General features: G+C 44.9%; 1 protein-coding gene across 1 annotated transcript in view; it reads right to left on the reverse strand.

Moving 5' to 3' along the window:
- The window catches only part of tenm1 (teneurin transmembrane protein 1), a 138442-nt gene that overhangs the window by 60195 nt on the left and 58247 nt on the right, over positions 1-20000 (reverse strand). Inside the window, exons 4-5 of the mRNA XM_076274926.1 lie at positions 15073-15311; positions 3214-3363 (exon numbers count right to left, since the gene is read on the reverse strand). Of these exons, the coding sequence (XP_076131041.1) occupies positions 3214-3363; positions 15073-15311 (389 nt within the window). The remainder of the gene's footprint in view (positions 1-3213; positions 3364-15072; positions 15312-20000) is intronic.

The following is a 20000-nucleotide window of genomic DNA, read 5'->3' on the forward strand; positions in this document are numbered from 1 at the left end:
AAAATATCTGACATATTTTCTATTGTTATAGTTTTTCACTGCTGTTTTGGCACATTTTAATGTACAAAACAGTCAGTGTATTTCTCAAAATAATTGGTACATATACAGATAAACATGATGAGTCTGCATCTGCTAAACGTGACCTGCTCAAAACCTTCAGTTTGTATCTCAAAACGAAATAATCATCTAGAGTGTGTCAGGGCCACCAGAATGAAAACTCATTTTGTCATTGTACAACAAAGGAAGTCAAAATGCTAAGGCAACTAAGTCAAAATGCTAAGGCAACAAAATGCTAAAGGCATCTTCACTGACACTAATTGATCACCCTACCAGATCACTTTTACCAACTCACTGTATACAGTGGTTTGGTAGTGTATTCTACAGTTGTGTAGAGGCAGTAGTAGTAGTGCAGTACTGTAGTAGTGGAGAAAATGATGTGCACAAGTAGCACCATACTGTGGGGGTTGAACAAGTAGTTTGGAGAATTCGGTTAATTATGAGTTCAAAAATGTGCCAAAGCAATAGACAAAAATTGTAATAAAGAATTAGACAGCTTCATGTTTAGCTTAATAGCATTTGCTCCAGGCAAACGAAAGAAGATAGAGTAGAGTAGAGAGCCTGGCAAAAAAGATCAGTGTTTATGCGCCTCGACATGTGAGTGCATGCCCATATGTCAAGACTAGCGGGCAGAGAGATACTGGCACTGAGGACGCGCTGGTAGCCGGAGGAAGACCAAATGTTTCACTAATTACAGTCTGTGTCCCAGGAGCCTGTGGTCCATGTGGGTCCTGGGGGGGTGGTTCCCAAAGCAGGTATATACAGCTACTAAGATCTGTTGCGGTTTACACTCCGACGTGATGGAGAACTGGTCGCATAACAGAACCAGAAACACAGCCTATGGTTACTCTGAATTTTAACAAGGTAGGGGTGGCACTAAGGATATTATTGTAAACATTGCCTGTGAGAATCTAGCATGGAGGTGAGGAGATTCTTTGCCAAAGCCTGTACACGAAAGAAAACTCCCTACTGACATTTAGAGTCCTTCATATTTTGAGGTTTTTCTTATTTCGATCACCAGTTCTCTGGCTAAATTAGAAATTCTGCTTTGTGAAAATACCTCCACAGCAGGAGCGCCATTAAGGCCATTGAGTGCCACTCCAGATTTCCCGCCAGACTTAAACAACAACAGGGGCACAGCAACAGAGCGAGTTTGTTTAAGCTCATACATTAATTACATGCCAATCAAGCGCATGTGATTACGCAAACATAATAATCCCGACAACAAGCCTGCTGCAGGATCCTACGGACACAAACGCGCAATACAGATGGAGATATGGAGGTATCCCAATGCACTCTTAAAAAGGCTAAGTAAACAAAATAAAGCACAGCTGTGCACATTAACACAGTGCAAGGTCACCAATATTATATTTTCCCTATGGGCCTCTAATACCTTGTGTTATTAGCAGGTGAACATGAGCGACAATTTACTTCCCACAGTATGAACAAAGGTACACCTACGCCCTGTATGAATTCATGAAGCCAAGGACGTGTTCTGCTCTCATTTGGTCTAGCCCTCTACTTTAATGAATCTTAGCTTTTCATGTCAGCCAAACAGTCTCTAAATATAACATTATTTGTTTATTTATGGTCTATTTTTGGCACAGAAAGGAACAAAAATAGGCTGCTGTTTGTATACAAGATGCTAGTACTTGCTACTCATTATTTTCAGCATTAGAGAAATCTGAGGGATGAATTCTGACAAGAATATTTTAGCACGCTAAAAGGACTGTTTTGTTAAGGGGTTGCCAGTATAGAGAAAAAATTATGCTATATTTTCAAGTCAAGTTATTTCCCTGGCTTTATCCAGCCATGTTTGCTACTCCATGTGAGAATTGCAAAATGTCTTTGCTCTGGATAATCAATGTTCCGTTAACTGACCGCTCAGAGTAACTCTCCATCAATGTCACACATTTACACATGCAAACAAATCTGTTTTTCTGTCAGTCTTCCAGAAGGTCCCTCACAACATGCTCATGGACTACGCTTTAACTGGACCCAAAGGGATGACCTGGCTCACTCTCTCTCAGTCACACAATGGTTCTGTTTCATGACCAACAGTACACAATGTTGAGACGAGATGAAAGACCCTCAGTGTCTGGCAGATCCTGCAGTACACTACTGGCCAGCTAACACAGTTAGCATCAAAATCAAAACATCCAGAACCACTCACACAACATTCATCTTTCCTGACATGCCATCAGTCATCCACTGACACATTATCACTCATCACTTGTGCTCCACTCCCTCACTGGGTGCGGCCCATGCTACTCTCCTGCCTTTCAGGTCAGATCGAAGAGAGCTCAGTCCAAACCCCGAGACCGGCCTTTGCATTCAGCATCTCCCAAGCAGGATGGATGTGTCGGGAGAGAGTGCTGAGAATTCGTCCTTTTCACAGGAGATTCATTACAGTTAGGAAGAATGGAAGATTGATGGGGTCACTTCAATATTTTCATGACTGATTTGATTTGGATCTCCTGCTCGGCCTTTTCCCTCGGAGCGGACAGGAATTCCCCGTCCGACTGGGTTATGGAGGCCGAATTGGATTATGGGATTGGATTAGAGGCAGGAGGGGAAGTGAGTTAGGGGCCTGATTGGGATGTGGGCTCTCAGGCTGGGCTCCCGGGGGCCTCCGGCTCTTATTACACTCCCTCTAAAACCCACATGTTTGTCTTCATTTCAGCACACACACACACACACTCACACACACACATACACACACGCGTGCCACACGCTTCGTGCAGCAGACAGATGGGGGACATTCCTTTCATCCTGACATAATCATGACCTGGAACGTGCTGGTGCATGAGCACACACACATAAACGCTCTGTCTCTCACACTCACACACACACACACCAGTACACAGACCAACACATCACACCACTACCCATCCACACTGTCAGCGCCACATGATGCATCTCTTTCTATTAGTGTCATTCTGTTACCCATAGAGACTGATGTCCAGTCTCGTCCAGACTGTAGACATGTCTGTGTGTGTAGGTGTATGGGCGGGGGGAGGTTAAAGTACAGGTATAGGTACAAGTGTGTGATAAATAAATACTGAAAACATTTGTGTGTGTGGTGGTGGTGGGGGGGGGGGTGAAAGTACAGGTGCAGGTGTGAGATATATATGTTGTATATATGATATATATTACCTCTGCCTGTGGCATTGACTCCGGCAGGGGGAAACGGGGGGAAGCTGATACTCAGTCTGTCCTCCACTCCGTCTGCTTTACTCAGGCCGTTCTCATACAGGGGGGCGTCCGCTGACTGCAGGTGCCACGTCAGACCAAACAGGTGCACTACTACAGGAGGACACAGAGACACAAAGACACAAACAAAAACAAACAAATAAACAAACAAATAAGCACAGGAATCAAAGTGATTTGAACTGATGCTGCATTAGTGCTGTAGCGTGCAGTATTTTAGCTAGGAAGGTTGAATTTAGAGAGCCAGAACATTAACCAGAGGTCTGACATAGTCTTATTTTAATGTTCCCAATGTAGTGTAGAGGCAAATGCAATGAACCACAAACTAATCGAGCACTGGCTTTAGAATACATTAACACACAGGGAACATGGATAGGCGGCTACTTGCCTAACAGCCCAAACAGCCAAAAGTGACACAATTTACCAAAAGAGCATTTAATACAAAGTTAGGTATGCAGCTTAGTTCAACTTGTTTCAGTGAAGACAACACACCAGCTGTAACAAATCCAGCGCAGAGTTAATTGATCATATTCATCAGAAAGAGCTAAGGCATTTATGGCACCTTGCCCAAGCACCAAAAATAATTCAGACACATCACCAATGCAGAAATACTATTTTAGTGTTTTTCTCCACAAATGAACTAAAGCTACTCTCTTCTCTAGGCAATCGGTCCACCCCACTTTATTTCCACTTTTGCTGTTTTACTTGTTTGTTGCTGCTAAACCACCTATCAGCACCATCCCCCCCCCCACACACACACACACACACACATACAATCCATTAGATTAGGTGCAAACAAATTAGCATTCCCTATTCAGGCTGTTTATAGGCCCCTGGGCCCTCTTTAAAGAGGTGGTGATATATTTGTAGTGTTTTCACTGGGACAAAACCAAGCTACTTCAGAAATTGCTGCTGAATTCTCAGCAACGAATGGAAGGGAATCCAGCCCACTCTAGCATCTGTTAAACCTGAGTGAAAACATGCCATCCAGGGTGATTGCTTCAGCTTTTATCTTTAAAATGGAGCCAGGGGCATTAAAATGAGTGACTGAGGACTTTATGTTTTCTGCCACCATAAATCAGGAGAGGCATTCTTCCTCATCTAATATAGTATTAATGATGTATTGCCATTCCAGAGTGTGGAGAAGCTCAGCGAGGTCTCTCTCTCTCTCACACACACACACTCCACTCCTAGTTAGGCTAAGAGAGAGCCCTGAGCACACCTGAAGCTAGAAGCTTGAGTTTCATCTCTGCTTAAAAGATTCAACAGTGTACGTGTTTAATCTGACTCACTCATTGTGTACAGTATGTGCATGTGTGTGTGTGTGTGTGTGTGTGTGTGTGTGTGTGTGTATGGGGACGAGCATGTGTGTGAACATGTGTCATTTGACATGGGGAATGGTCTCAAATGACAGGTTGTGCATCAATATTTGAACAACAACCAAAAAAAAGAGAGGGGAAAAAACGTGACCAGCGTTCTCCAACAAAGGCAACGGCAGCCTTTAATTCATTCTTTCTCCTCCATCGCTGAAACCCAGTGTGGGTAATCAAGGCAGCGCAGCTCTAGGGGCGCTCACTTTCTGTCCTTCCATTTTTTAAACTCTCTTTTTTTTATTATTATTCGCAGCTGGCGCTGAGGGGACGGCTAATTAGGAGGAAAAGTAGTCCAGGTCCATTAGCATGTGCTTTCCATATTCAGCAGCCCAATAATTGATAGTATCTGCTTTAGAAAATGGCGCAATGTGTCTAATGATGGCGGTGCAGCGTAGCCGCGGTGCTGGGAGGGAGAGGTGAGGGGGAGCCATCATGCCCCCCGGCTCTGGGCCTCATCTTTTACAATCAGGCACTCTCCAAGCCAGCTGCGCGCGTCGCTGGGCGCCTTGTGCTGTTACATGCAGACAAAGCGATGGTGAGAAACATTGCACGAGGCAGGTGTGTGTGTGTGTGTGTGGATGCATATGTGGATGTGTGTGTGTGTGTGTGTGTGTGTGGATGCATATGTGGATGTGTGTGTGTGTGTGTGTGGATGCATATGTGGATGTGTGACACCGTGGAGAGGTGGGTGTTTCGTACATGCCTGTGTGGCAGAGACGCACGAGGGTGCGGGTGAGCGTGTGTGTGTGGTCCCCACTAACTTGTCCTCTGCAGGACCTCCACGTCTCCTCGTGGCCCCCAGGGGTCTCCGACCTCATAAGGAGCCGGGGTCCAATTAAAGGCAATAACAAAGAACAAACTCACGCCCTCGAAACACCGCCCTGAGCTGCATGTTACCCAATTATTCCATATCAATGACTGCTATCTCTGACATGCGGCGCCGTAAAGCAGTCGATGTGGCGCCCGTGGAATTAAATCACAGATTCAATCACGCCGCGCGTGTGATGCATGAGGCACAATTAAATCACCGTTACGGTGAGGCCCACCCTCCTCTCATCTCGCCATGGTCCTTCTATCCCCCTCGCCGCTGATTCCTCTTTCACTCTTTCATTTAAAGCTGCTCCACTCCTGCATGTGATGGAAATGGCTTAAAAGGTTAATAAGGGTTAAACACACACAATACTGTTACACTATATCATATCAGTATGTCAGCGTGAGCGAGTGGGTTCATAATGTGGGTGGGTGGTAGTGTGTGTGAATGTGGGTGTGTGTGTGTGGGTAGGTGGTAGTGTGTGTGTGTGTGTGTGTGTGTGTATGTGGGCGGTAGTGTGTGTGTGTGTGTGTGTGTATGTGTGGGCGGTAGTGTGTGTGTAGGCCTCAGGTGATGTAGGTGGTCCATGGTGGGGGTTGCTCGCCTATGTGAAATGCAGATGGGATTGGGTTCACAGCGGGGGCCAGATAGGATAAAAGTCCTCTCTATCTGTCTTTGTTCCCTCCACACAGCTGATAGCAGAACCGTGTTGGCATAGACGGCACACAGGCCAGAGCCTGGCAACGCTGAGGAGAGGAGACCGAACTCACCAATGATTCACCCGGCGAGGCAGGAAGCCCATTACTCTGACTGATGGGTGGCTGAATGATTTGGGTCATCTTTAACACATCCAGTCTCACCCCCCCCACCCCCCCCCCCCTACGCACACACACGCCATTAAATGATTTCTTCAGCAGCGCAGTGTTGAGACCCAAGGCGCTATGCCAGTCCCTAGGTTAAATGCTATTTATGAAAAATGCTTGTCAAAAACTCATAGGAAATGCCCATTTAAACCTAATTCATTTGTTATCAGCCAGCAGAGAAATCATTCCAGGTCCGGGCAGAATGGGCAAACCGCATTACACTAAATAACCCCAAAAATAAAGCCAAAATAGTAAATCTGCTCTCTTGATCCAGCTCCAAATGAGATCCTTATTAACGGTGACTCTGCTGTTCTGGTGTGCTTTGTTGCTTCCTGATATATAAAGCGCCACAACAGCAAACAAAAGGCCCTCATTTGGTCCTCATCCAGAGTTGAGCGTCGTCTCTGTTTAAGCCCCAGTGTGTGTCCCATAACCATCTGAGCGACTCTGCTGCTCCCTACTGCCCCCTCTGGCGTCGCTCAGCCCCTGCGCCATCGATCCAGACACTCCTGGGCCTCTCACAGCCCCCGCCAGCCGCGGCTGCCGGTGACACTTCTCCTTTACACCGCCCTAATGAAGTGCAACAAAAATCAAAAGCCTTCATTTTCTCCACGGGATAAGACCTCTCTATCTGAAGTCACAAAGTCACAGTCTGTCAATACACACCTCGGGGGTGGGGGAGATGGAGGGGTGGGGGGTGGGTGGAGCGCAGCGAGGACTATGAACTACAGCACTCAGAAAGTCCATAGAGAAAGTGCTCTCACAACAGCCATACTTTCACTTCTCTTTCTACAGGCAGTATACAGTAGAGTAGCCTAGTGGCACTAGTGTCAGCACAGCATTATGTGTGTGTGTGTGTGTGTGTATGGTGTTCACTATAACACTCCAAACAGCCACAAGGAAGGAGTGTGCATGATGTGTGTGTGTGTGTGTGTGTGTGCATGCTGTGTGTTTGCATGTGTGTTTGTGTGTTTAAGTATAAATACTCTTTTGATCCCGTGAGAGAAATTTAGTCTTGCATTTATCCCAATCCATGAATTAGTGAAACACACTCAGCACACAGTGAACACACAGTGAGGTGAAGCACACACTAATCCCGGCACAGTGAGCTGCCTGCAACAACAGCGGCGCTCGGGGAACAGTGAGGGGTTTGGTGCCTTGCTCAAGGGCACTTCAGCCGTGCCTACTGGTCGGGGTTCGAACCGGCAACCCTCCAGTTACCAGTCCGAAGCGCTAACCAGTAGGCCACGGCTGCCCCTGCGTGTGTGTGTGTGCGTGTGTGTGTGTATGCATGCAGCTGAGAACAATCACAGTAATGACTTTGAAAAAGGAGGGTTGTCTTTCCATTGTCTGAATGTATGATATTTTAGAGCATGGAGGGTAGTTAATTAGATTTGGGCCCCTCGGCAAAGGACAATCACTGTATTGAGAAGAAGGGGGAGTGAGGAAATGGGCTTGAATGTGTATAGATCATAGTGTGTGTGTGTGTGTGTGTGTGTGTGTGTGTGTGTGTGTGTGTGTGTGTGTGTGTGTGTGTGTGCATGTGGTGCTCTAGGCTCAATGTGACACACTAGAAAATAAGTAAATTATAAATATGAGACTATGACAGCACCTAAGCAATACACATTTTCCCCTGTGGAGTGCCAATATGTGTCTCCTCATCACTCATTCATATGGCAACATGTGTGTCACAGTGTGTGTGTGTCTGTGTGTGTGAGCATGCGCTTGAATGAGTGTGTGCGTGTACATACAGTAGGACTGGATGTGTGTGCATGCCTTTATTTGCACAAGCCTGTTTATTTGTGTGTGTGTGTGTGTGTGTGTATGTGTGAGTGAGCATGTGTGTGTCTGTGTGCATGTCTGTGTGCTCAAATGTGTGTGTGTGTGAGTGTGGGTGTGTACTGTATATGTGTGTGAGCATGTGTGCGTGAGCATGTATCTGTGTATGTATGTGTATGTGTGTGTGTGTCTGTTTCTGTGTGCGTGTCTGTCTGTGTGTGCAAGTCTGTGTGTGTGTGAGTGTGGGTGTGTATGTGTGTGTGAGCATGTATCTGTGTGTGTACTGTATGTGTATGCATGTGTGTGTATCTGTTTCTGTGTGCGTGTCTGTCTGTGTGTGCATGTCTGTGTGTGTGTGTGAGTGTGTATGTCTGTGTGTATGTGTGCGTGAGCATGTATCTGTGTGTGTGTGTGTGTGTTTGTGTGTCTGTTTCTGTGTGCGTGTCTGTCTGTGTGTGTGCTTGTCTGTCTGTGTGTGTGTGTGTGAGTGGGGGTGTGTATGTGTCTGTGAGCATGTATCTGAGTGTGTGTCTGTTTCTGTGTGCGTGTCTGTCTGTGTGTGTGCGTGTCTGTCTGTGTGTGTGTGTGTGTGTGTGTGTGGGTGTGTATGTGTCTGTTTAACTGTGGCTCTGCCTCTCCTCCCTCTACTTGCGTTGCTCATCACTCACGGTTGGCCTCGGGGCTGTGTTTTCATCCTGACACTGTAACCCCCCCATACAACACCCCCCCCCCCGTTACGCCCTCGCTTTCATGCATCTCTCGCACGGTTAAAGTGAGCAGCCACTCGCCGTCGAACCCCATTCCGCGCATGTTTCTCCAGCATGCCCGAGACAGCTCCAGAGATTCGAGTTGAGCGTCCGCTTCAGAAAGTGTGTGTGATGTGTGTGCGAGGCAATGACACCGTCTATTTGCTAATGGTTCATCAGTTGTGACTTAATATTAAGGGCTGATCTCAGAACAGATGTCTCCCTTTCTCTCTCTTGCTCCCTCTCTCTCGCCTCCCTCATATCGCTCTATCTATCTCTCTCTCTCACTCCCTCCCTCTCTCTCGCCCCCCTCATATCTCTCCATCTCTCTCTCTCTCACTCCCTCTCTCTCTCTCACTCCCCCCATATCTCTCTCCATCTCTCTCTCACTCTCTCTCTCTCTCTCACCCCCCTCATATCTCTCCATCTCTCTTTCACTCCCTCTCCCTCCCTTGCTCCCTCTCTCTCTCTCTCTCGCCCCCTCATATCTCTCTCCATCTCTCTCTCTCTCTGTTCTTTCTCTGGTGCTCTGTACTGACAGATTGCGATGTGTGGGCTGAGTGTTCATGAGACTGCTTCTGTGTCCACCAGTCATCCTCTGTGGAGAAAAGTCAAATCTCTGATGCATTCCACAGTCTGTGCAGATTATTAATTCACATATATCACAACAAAATGAAAAAAAAAAAAAAAAAAAAAAAAAAAACAGGAGCATATTTGTTTAATTTGTTGTTTTGACCACATTGAAAAACAATATTGGTAACATTCATTTTCAAGGAAGCAGTCTTTTTATGTCTTTATGACAAACAATCCAAATATTAGTCCAGTTATTGAATTTCACAGCCTCCACACAGTAAAGGCATCATCAATGCAATGCATCATGTATACAGTATGTGACGGTGTGTTCTTTGTTTGAGATCTCTATGGCATCTCAGCACAGATATAAAAGAAGTTCCTCATGGTTCTATGTTCCAGAATGGAATCAATCCAATCAATATGTTGGAATTTTACATTAGTTGTGAGGTGGCGAGGACACACGTACAATCCCATGACATTAATATTAATATGAGTGTTTTGGAATTACACTTTTTTTGTTTTCCACTGAGAAGCAAAGCATGTGATTACATGGAAGGACTGGGCCACAATTATGTCTGTATACATTTCCTTGGATAATTTAGGCAAAACAATCGGTACAAAATACACTATTGCAATAAATAAACTCTTGATTTTTTCTTTTTTCCAAAAGTGTTGACACTAATCTTCAGCAGGCTACCAAACGTTCTAATTTCTGTGGGTCCATGTTTGACAGTTTGACACTTCATTCTACAATAATGGATGCTGAGAGAATAGAAATGTATTGTACTAAGACCTCTCTCTCTCCCCCTTGATTCCTGCTCTGCCTTAATCACTTTCATACCCTTGTCCCTTAATGGGACAAACGTGTTAATCACATCCGGCCAAACAAACCGAAATGAACATAATTAACATATCAGTTATCATTTCTGTGAGTGCACTAATGACTCTGTGACCATTAGCACACAATTACACAAAGTCATAGCAATTCAGCCTTGGGATTGGTGGGGATTTGCAACTGTGGTGGAGGATGAGGAATTTGGGGGTTATGGGAAATGGAGTTCAAAGCTGTTTCTTTGAGCTGAAGGTGTTATGAGAGGGTTACATACTATGACTGATGGCATTACATCTTTAGTGAGGAAATATGATTCTGCGGAGGAAATTAGCATTCATTAGATAATTGGAAGTCTTGCTTGTGTGTGTGTGTGTGTGTGTGTGTGTGTGTGTGTGTGTGTGTGTGTGTGTGTGTGTGTGCGTTCGTGCGTGTGTGTGTGAGTGAGAGAGAGAGAGATGTGTATGAAAGTGTGTGTACATGTGTGTGTGTGCAAGTGTAACGGATGCCAGCTAGCTTAACGTTGGTAAACCTCACTCCCCGACGCCTCAAGAGTGCTGCTGGCATGCGAGCCAGTAGCCTGGGCTATTGGCTCAATTGTTAGCGTGCTCGCCTCCCGATCCGAGGTGCTGCTGTTTCGCGGGTTCGAGTCCGGGCGTGTGCAGGGCTGAATCGTGCAGGTTCAACACAACGCAGGTTACACAAGCCCATGCATATGCAGGGTTGGGTAGTAACGGATTACATGTAATCTGGATTACGTAATCAGATTACAAAAATCAAGTAACTATAATCAGCCCAGATTACAATGAAAAAATTGTGTAATCAGATTACAGTTACATTGTTGGAGATTACCTGATTACATTTTATCATGCAAACAATGCAACTTTTTTATGACAGCCTAGCTATCTTTTAATTTGACAAGCAGTTCATTCGGATGTTGACTTTTTAGACTTTTTTAAGATATAGTTAAAAACAAAATTATTCATACCCCTGGCAAGTATTGATTTTTTCTTGACCAATATGTTTGTTCTTACTTAAAATGACACTTGCACATGGCAAAAGGTTGCAAGACAATGTGGTAAAAACATGGAATAAAATAAGCATTTTATCTTTTTTAACATTTTTATGAAAAATTGCGTGTTCAAAATTATTCATACTCTTTTTAAACAATCACTGGAAACATCTTTATTTACCACCACAGCTCTCAAAAGGGTTCATAATACCCACCAAGCCTCTTCATGTCTCCACAATGATTGTAGATGCACCTTTTTAGCAGCAATCTGGGGTTTGAGGCAGGAAAGATTATTTGCCATCACTTTGGCCTTGTGCTCACTTTTTTGACGGATTGAGGTCCGCTCTAAAATGTTGATATTGTTCTCTGTTAACCATTTCTTGCCTTGTTTGGCTGTATGTTTTGTATCATTGTGTGGTTTAATGTTCAAATGCTGCCTTTTGGGGCAGCCATGGCCTACTGGTTAGGGCTTCGGCCTTTGGGCTTGCTGGTTCGACTTCACTAATTCACGGATTGGGATAAATGCAGAGACCAAATGTCCCTCACGGGATCGAAAGATATACTTACTTACTAACTTACATACTATTGGGGCAGGTCTCTCGGCACACCTTTTCCTCCTAATCTTAATGTAGCCTCTTGTTTTAGTTTTCTCACCCCCACAATTGAAATGGACATGGTGTCATTTGGGTTTAATGCTTCCCTTTTTTATGCCAATCTCAGACCATGTCCCTGGGTCACAAAAATCCAGCGAAAGCTAAATTCTTTGTCCAGGTGTGCCCTTATAAAGGTTAAGCTGAGTTGTGCATGTTTGGAGAAGAGTGGAGAAAAATATAATGAGAATTCTTTTATCAATTCTGTGGTGGTGTCTTTTACTTAATGGGCATATTTATTGAAGTAATCCTGAAGTAATCAGATTACGTTTTTGGTAAACCAACTGATTACGTTACTGATTACAAAAATTGCCATGTAATTTGTAGTCCGTAATGGATTACATTTCAAAGTAATCTGACCCAACCCTGTGCATATGTGAATGCGAGTGTGCGATGTCTACATGTAAAACATGCTATCTGAGGATTACAGCCTTAGTTAAAGTGAGGCAATTTATTTTTGTCAGTTGATATTTCTAATATTGCATCTGTGCAAGGAAAGCATATGAATAATAAAATATTAGCCACTTAAGATGCAGATGTCGTTTGGTATGAGAACGATTTACAATCCCCTGCCCCCTCAAACACCAACACGCATACAGTATATGTGAAGGCATAGACTCTCTCTCTCTCTCGCCATCTGTCTGTTGGCCTGTCTATCAGTTTATCTGTCTCTCTCTTCCTGACGGTCTTTCGGTCTATCTGTCTCTTTTTCTCCCTCTCTCTCTCTAACACACACACAAAAACACACACACACTGAAATATATAGAGTATATGCGAACAGATACATCAAGGCTGCTTTGGGGCCATCTAACAATAAGTCACACATTAAGCTATGGTTTGGATAGGTTTAATGCACACAACATGTTTAAAGCACACACATGCATGCTCACGCACGTGCAGACACACACACACACACACACACACACACACACACACACACACACACACCGGTTGCGGGGCTGGCTGGCTGTCTTTACGGTGAGTGTCTCATTAGGGACCGGGCGAATGCAGAGTCATGGCGTTTGAGTAATTTGGGGGTTTGTGGCTCCGAGGTGGAGGGGAGAAAAAGGGGGGGGGGGGGGTGCGGACTCATCCATCTGCCTCTCTCCTCTGTTTCCTCACACCCCCATCGATCGGGACCGGCTCAGCCCACGCTGCAGGCCATCTCCTCAATTAGCGCCATAACAAAAACACACGCGCACGCATACACAGGCACACAAACACATGCACACGCATACACACGCACACACACACACACACACACACACACACACACACACACACACACACACACACACACACACACACGCACACACACACACACACACACACACGCATGCATGCATGCATGTCTGTGTATGTTTGTATATGTGTATGTGTGTGTGTGTGTGTGTGTGTGTGTGTGTGCGTGTGTGTGTGTGTGTGCGTGTGTGTGCGTGTGTGCGTGTGCGTGTGTGTGTATGTGTGTGTGTGTGTGTGTGTGTGTGTGTGTGTGTGTGAGTGTGTGTGTGTGTGAGTGAGCAAGTGTGAAGGTTACCACGCTCCTATTTCGGTATCCATTATAAGATCAGTGGCACTGGGACAGGGGGGGACAAGGTCTCCCTCCTCATCATCAATCCATCCAATCAATCCGCATCGATACATTAGCAGGGAAAGTGCAGAGTGGGACTTTAATTCCGCCTGTCAAAGGGAAGAGGGCTTTTTGGAGGGGGTGTTGGGGTGGAGGGGTTGTCGGGGGTGATGAGCCCGGAAGCATCAGTATCTGCTATCGCAGGGATTATTCTCACTGACTGATCATACTGACGCACTCGGGAGAGAAAACACGACGAGCACAACAATCACCGTGGAAAACAACAAGCACCTCGTCTTGTGCCAACCTGCAATGCATCTGCAAAATGGCAACAAAGGAAGCGAGAGAGAGGGGAGATAGAGATGGAGAGAGAAAGAGAGAAAGAGAAAGAGAGAAAAGAGATGGAGAAAAGCGAGAGGGAGAGAGAGGAGAGAGTGAGAGAGGTGGAGAGAAGAGAAGGAGAAAGAGATGGAGAGAGAAAGAGAGACAGAGAAAGAGAGAGATGGCAAAAAGAGAGAGGGAGAGAGAGGAGAGAGAGAGATGGAGAGAAGAGAGAGAAAGAGAGGAGATGGAAAGAACAGAGAGAAATGGAGAGAAAGAGATGGCGAGAAGAGAGCTATGAAAGAGAGATAAAAAGGAGAGATGGGGAGAAGAGAGAGAGAGAGAGAGAGAGAGGAGAGAAAGGGAGGGGAGTTAAAGAGAGGATTAGAGATAGGGAGAAAGAGAGATGGCTAGGAGTCAGCCGGTGAGTAACAAAGAGAGAGAGAGAGAGAGAGAGAGAGAGAGAGAGGGATAACTTATTCCCCTTGCGCTGTGGCATTGGCATACAGCATTACTTGAGCTCCGCATTTCATCTCCTTTTCCACCCACACGGGTCTCACTATTCTCCCTGCCAGAGACACACCAAAGAAGATGAAACAATTGAATCCAGCATTATTTTGTCACTTGTCTGTGGCCATCGTTTGACTCATCAGTCAAAGACAAACTTCAAAACTTTTTAGCAATATTCTTTCGCACACTGGTTAATACTGAATACTGAAAAAATTTGAAATGCAACTGACCTCGGCAATCACATACATACCATAAGAAATACTTACAACTAGCCTTGCTAATTCTAGCATTTATCACCTGACTAGAGCTGACACTTGACTGTATAAAAACAGCACTCCGTGATGCACTTGTTCTCATTGTACTCTACCTTTTATAATGTTTTAAATTGTTCTAGAATTGTTGGGAGAATTGTTTTAAAAAGCTTTAAACTGTTTACCATGTTGTAAGTCACTTTGGTTTAAATGCGTCAGCCAAATGTAATGTAATGTAATGTAAAATATGAAGCATATGCTAGAAAGCAAATGTGTGTTGGGATATGAAACCTATACTGCAGGCGGTTGTATCGGTCCGGTCAGTAAGGTGTGTTGGGATAACAATCCTAAACTGCAGGCAGTTGTAGATAGATAGATAGATAGATAGATAGATAGATAGATAGATAGATAGATACTTTATTGATCCCCAGGGGAAATTCAAGTATCAGAGTGATCTGTAAGGTGTGTTGGGATAACAATCCTAAACTGCAGTCTGTAAGGTGGCGGCCGTACTCACCGACGACGTAGGTGAGCAGCAGGGCCAGGGTGACGGTGATAGCGGACGCGCTGAGCGCCGTGCACTTCCAGTTGCAGCAGCGGTACGGCTTGCTGAAGGAGAAGAGCGGCCGCGAGAGCGTGGTCCTGGGCAGGGGCCGCGGGGGCGGCGAGTACACCGTGTTGGACGTGAGCGGGTAGTTCTGATTGGCCGCACGGAAGAGGGTGGACGATGCCGAGCCGTGCTTGAAGAGGAAGTGTCTGAAAGAGAGAGAAGACGACGTTTCGTTAAGTGTGACGTGTGATTAAAGGACAGGATCCTTGCGCTTTCAGATGAGAACATTTTGGATGCATATACAGCACAAGCATTGGACTTCTGGACCATTCATGAGGACTACGTGGGTACACGACACATCACATGCTTATATTACTCCCTTACTTGGCCTTGCTTCACAGGCTATCAATTAGTTACCTCAATCAATCAATCAATCAATCAATCAATAAATCACCTTTCCACCAATTAGCTATCTCAATCAATTAATCACCTTTTCATCAATTTTGCTTGTTAAAACCAGCCCAATCACATATGCATATAAATTATGTCTGTGCAGTTTTTCAGTAGATGACACCATAGGAGAGGAGGAGCGGATCCAATTTGCCCCATACAGTGGGGACAGCATTATATTATGGGTTATAAATAGCTGTGGGGTACGGGGCTGAGCGAGTGGGACGGCATGACGGCTGCAGGTTTTCGGTGCCGTCCGCCGGCTGGTTAAATTAATCCCACGCCGCATCTGTGTCCCTCTACCTGGATTAGCTGTAAACCCTGTGACTAATTAACCAAAGTGGAGCAGCGCAAACAAAAACACCCCTCTACCACCACCACCCACCACCACCACCACCACGGCAGCAGCAGTAGCCAGACGCAGACTGGAGTGAGAGAGGAGCAGGAGAGGAGCTTCCAGAACAGTCTCACAGCCAACAAACACACACACACACACACACACACACACATGGAGTGTCTCAGCACTGCTATTGATTTATACTGATGAGCCAGAGAGGGCCCCTGTTCCACTCATCTCCCTTGAACCTGACCTTGAAGGACCAGAAAGGAAGGGAAGAAGGGTGGAGAGACAGAGAAAGATGTATATATATATATATATATATATATATATATATATATATATATAGATATATATATATATATGTATATATATATATATATAGAGAGAGAGAGGGGGGGGACTTTTGACTTTTAAAACCCCTTTATTGAACCATTGCATGGATCAAAAACCACCTTAAAACACTACAGTATAGCCCCATGGCATCACCACATAAATGCCAAGGTCCCATCAATAATGGAGAGCAGACCCTTGTCAGTACACCATTTCTGTGAGAAATGAGCCACATTGTCTGAAACGTTAAAGAAAGCATATTCAACCCTAACCCTTGATTCCACCAAAGCTTTAAACAGGGAGAGAGAGAGGGAGACAGAGAGATATAGAGAGAGAGAGGGAGAGAGAGAAAGATATAGAGAGGGAGAGAGAGAGAGATAGAAAGAGAGAGAGAGGAAATTGACAGACCAAACAGATGTAGGGGTGTGAAAGAGAAAAAAAGAGCAAGAGAAAGAGCAAGAGAGAGAGAGTAAAGTGAGAGACCAAGAGAGATAGAGAGATGTTAAAGACAGAGAGAGAAAGAGAGAGAGAGAGAGAGAGAACAAATCACAATATATTTTTTCTCTCACTTCCACGGGTATTTCACAGCCCTGGCAGTTCTATTTAATGTTCTTAATTAAAAGTGTTTGGGCACAGGGGTCGCCTTTGCAGATAATATCACACAACCTAATCATTGCTCCATTTTTGTTTCCAGCGAGTAGTCTGATGAGGCTTAAGCAGTGCGCACAGACACAGATATCACCATGAGCTGATCACCCGGTGTTGCTTTAGTGTCAAGATGCAACTATATTTGCACCCACATCAGACACCGTGAGAAAAAACTAAATGTCAGATGCGTGCAAAAACACACACAGGTCTCAGAACTCTTGTTTGGCACTGACACAAAGCTGACACAAAGGTTTTACACTCAAAAGCAGCCTGGATCAATGGCTGTCGATACGTGTGTGTGGTTTGTATCGTCTCAAATAACGAGGCCGGGTGTCACCTATTAATGGCATGTATTGATGGAAAAGGCGGGTGAAAAGGAGTCACTTTGCCCAATGACTGATTCTGACAATGCAGAAACTCTTCAAAATCAACAAAGGGAGGACTCTGTTAATGAAATTCTGGTGTGTTAATTTCATTCAGTGTGAATTTGTCAATTCAGTTTGCCAATAATGGTGATCAAATCGAGAAACAGTAGCATAACAGAAAGTCAACAACAAACACACGCACACACACACACACACACACACACACACACACACACACACACACACACACACACATCTATACCGGGTATTGGTAGTATTCGGTGCTCATACTTAACAATTCCCCAATACAATGAACTGTTATCAATTACGTTAATAAATATCACAAGTGAAACACATAAAGTTTTATGTGTATATAAAATGGCCGAGTGTGTCTAGGGAAATAGCTTCTTGTTATACATTTTATTTTATGCTCATATCATGATTAAACAACCAGAGCACATGTGATGAAAATAAAATGTATGTATGCAAGTTAATTGCACTTCGATGGTAATTGAAGGTACTTGTACTCGACTGTACTCTCACACTCAGTCTGAAAATAGTGCTCTTGGGTCAAATGTGAAGAAGCACTCCTTCACCCACAGATTTGTAAACCATATATGAGGCTTACATGAGGCGTGTGTGAGCTTGGTGCAAGTCCAGTGTGATTGTCTAGACTCTAATGGACACTCACTGTCTAGTGGACTCCTGGCGGGTGTACTGTGTGTGTGTGTGTGCGTGTCTGTGTCTGTGTGTGTGTGTGTGTGTGTGTGTGTGTGTGTGTGTGTGTGTGTGTGTGTGTGTGTGTGTGCGTGTGTGTGCAAGCTCCGGCCTCTGTGTGAGCGAGCTCTACTGTCCGCCTGAGGGCCCTGCCCATTGATCTGGAGACAAAGACACCAGCTCCATTGCACTGCTGACGCGCCACAAATTTCTATTATTAAAGGCACACAAAAAAACAGTCAATAAAGCCAATCAATGCCTGTCAGCGTGTAATTCAGAAGAATGAGGGGACTCGCTGGCTAATTTAAATATACTCATTATGCTGATGGGACAGAAATATGTAATTGCATCGATGTTGGGTGTGGGCCATCGGTTCTGTGTGTGTGTGTGTGTGTGTGTGTGTGTGTGTGTGTGTGTGTGTGTGTGTGTGTGTGTGTGTGTGTGTGTGTGTGTGTGTGTGTGTGTGTGTGTGTTTGGGCATGTCTGTATGTCTGGTGAGCCTGGTGGTGGCAGTGGGTGAGAGTCGGCGCCCTGACACAAACCCTCATGTCACTTTCTATATTCCCTTTCAAACTCACTCATTTGTGCCAGTCCATTAACAGCTAGCAGAGAAGGTGTTAGCGGTGTGCTTTCACACTCTACCACCATTTCAGCTAGAGAAATCACACCAATGTACAGGGAAGCAAATGCAGCAACACCAGTGTAAGGCCAGTCCCAGTGCTTTTGTCCCCTGCAGAGACTATATATAGCACATGCTACAGCTAACGCACAGATGTGGAAATTATAGGTCAATATCAGTAGGTTATTGTTTGGAAAAAGTGATGGCTTGCGCAGGTTGTAATTGCTTGGTGCTAAAGTATCCATTTATTTAAAACAGAAAATGACTACACTCACACTCTCATTCACATGTTCTCATCCACATCTAAAGGTTTTAGTATTAGGTCCACTGATATATGCCAGATTAACAGCGCACCCTTGAATTATGAAGAAAAAAAAGCACAGATACACACCAAGATGAAGAGCTAAATTGCTAGCTGATACTGACGGGCAGTTTTTTTTTTTTGTTGGCTCGGCTAGCCATGCCGATTGCCTGCCCATTAATTGGTCCATCTCTTTCAACAGCCTTGCATTAGAGGTTTTCTACAGAAATGACTTCTTACGTTTTGTCGAGTCCCTCCAGACCGCAATAGTGCACCACAGCAGGTGACTCCACCCTCCACTCCGCGCTCCTGTTCAAGACGCCGGCCGCGGCACTGCATTTAATTAAACACGAGGAGAAAACAATTTATGACTTCAAACGCGCTGCTTCTAAAGTCTTAAAAATAATTTCAGTCTCAATAATGGAGTTTAAAAAGGGACATGAAATAAAAAGAGAAATGACTGGTTAAAAAACAATCTGTCTCCGCAACAGATGCCCGTCCTGGCAGACTGTTGCAATTAGGAGTCAGCCTAATTAAATAGATCTGTAGATCTGAGCGTGCCCAGTAGAGAGAGACGGAGAGGAGACAGAGACGAGAGAGAGAGACACTCTATTATATGCTGCTTTGTACTCCAATTGAAGCATAGCGTTACTCTAAGATAAAATATCTTTGCTATTACAGTCAGAGTTATGAGGTATGCTGTAAGCTTGTAAAAGCTTATTATAAAACTGCACTATCTGACTCACAGTGGGGGCACTCCTGGATCACAGCAACAGTGAGCGCTCAGGTCGATCCTGTCTCCCTATGCAGTAGGTTTGCTAAGAGTGGACGGCACTCACCACCAGCCAGAGACAATTCAACTATGTTAGTGGTGTGGGTTTTACAATGGGAAGATACACAAGCACTTTAACACCTTCTGGGGACAAATATTATGACAAGACGAGTGCATGGCAATCAATATCACGAGCAGGATTGGTAAATTTCTAAGCCCTCAAGAACAGCAAAGACACCAATAACCCTCCCAATTCAATCAAGCCGTGCTATGATGAGAGGAGCTGACTGCGCTCATCAACACCAGTGGAGTCAGCCTGTCACGTATGCCTATCGACTGAGGGGCCAGTTGTC

The sequence above is a fragment of the Alosa pseudoharengus genome, unplaced genomic scaffold (genome assembly GCF_046254945.1).
Source record: "Alosa pseudoharengus isolate Yale_2024_CS ecotype anadromous, Long Island Sound unplaced genomic scaffold, YU_APseudo_1.1 YU_APseudo_1.1_scf_8, whole genome shotgun sequence".
NCBI classification, from domain to species: domain Eukaryota; kingdom Metazoa; phylum Chordata; class Actinopteri; order Clupeiformes; family Clupeidae; genus Alosa; species Alosa pseudoharengus.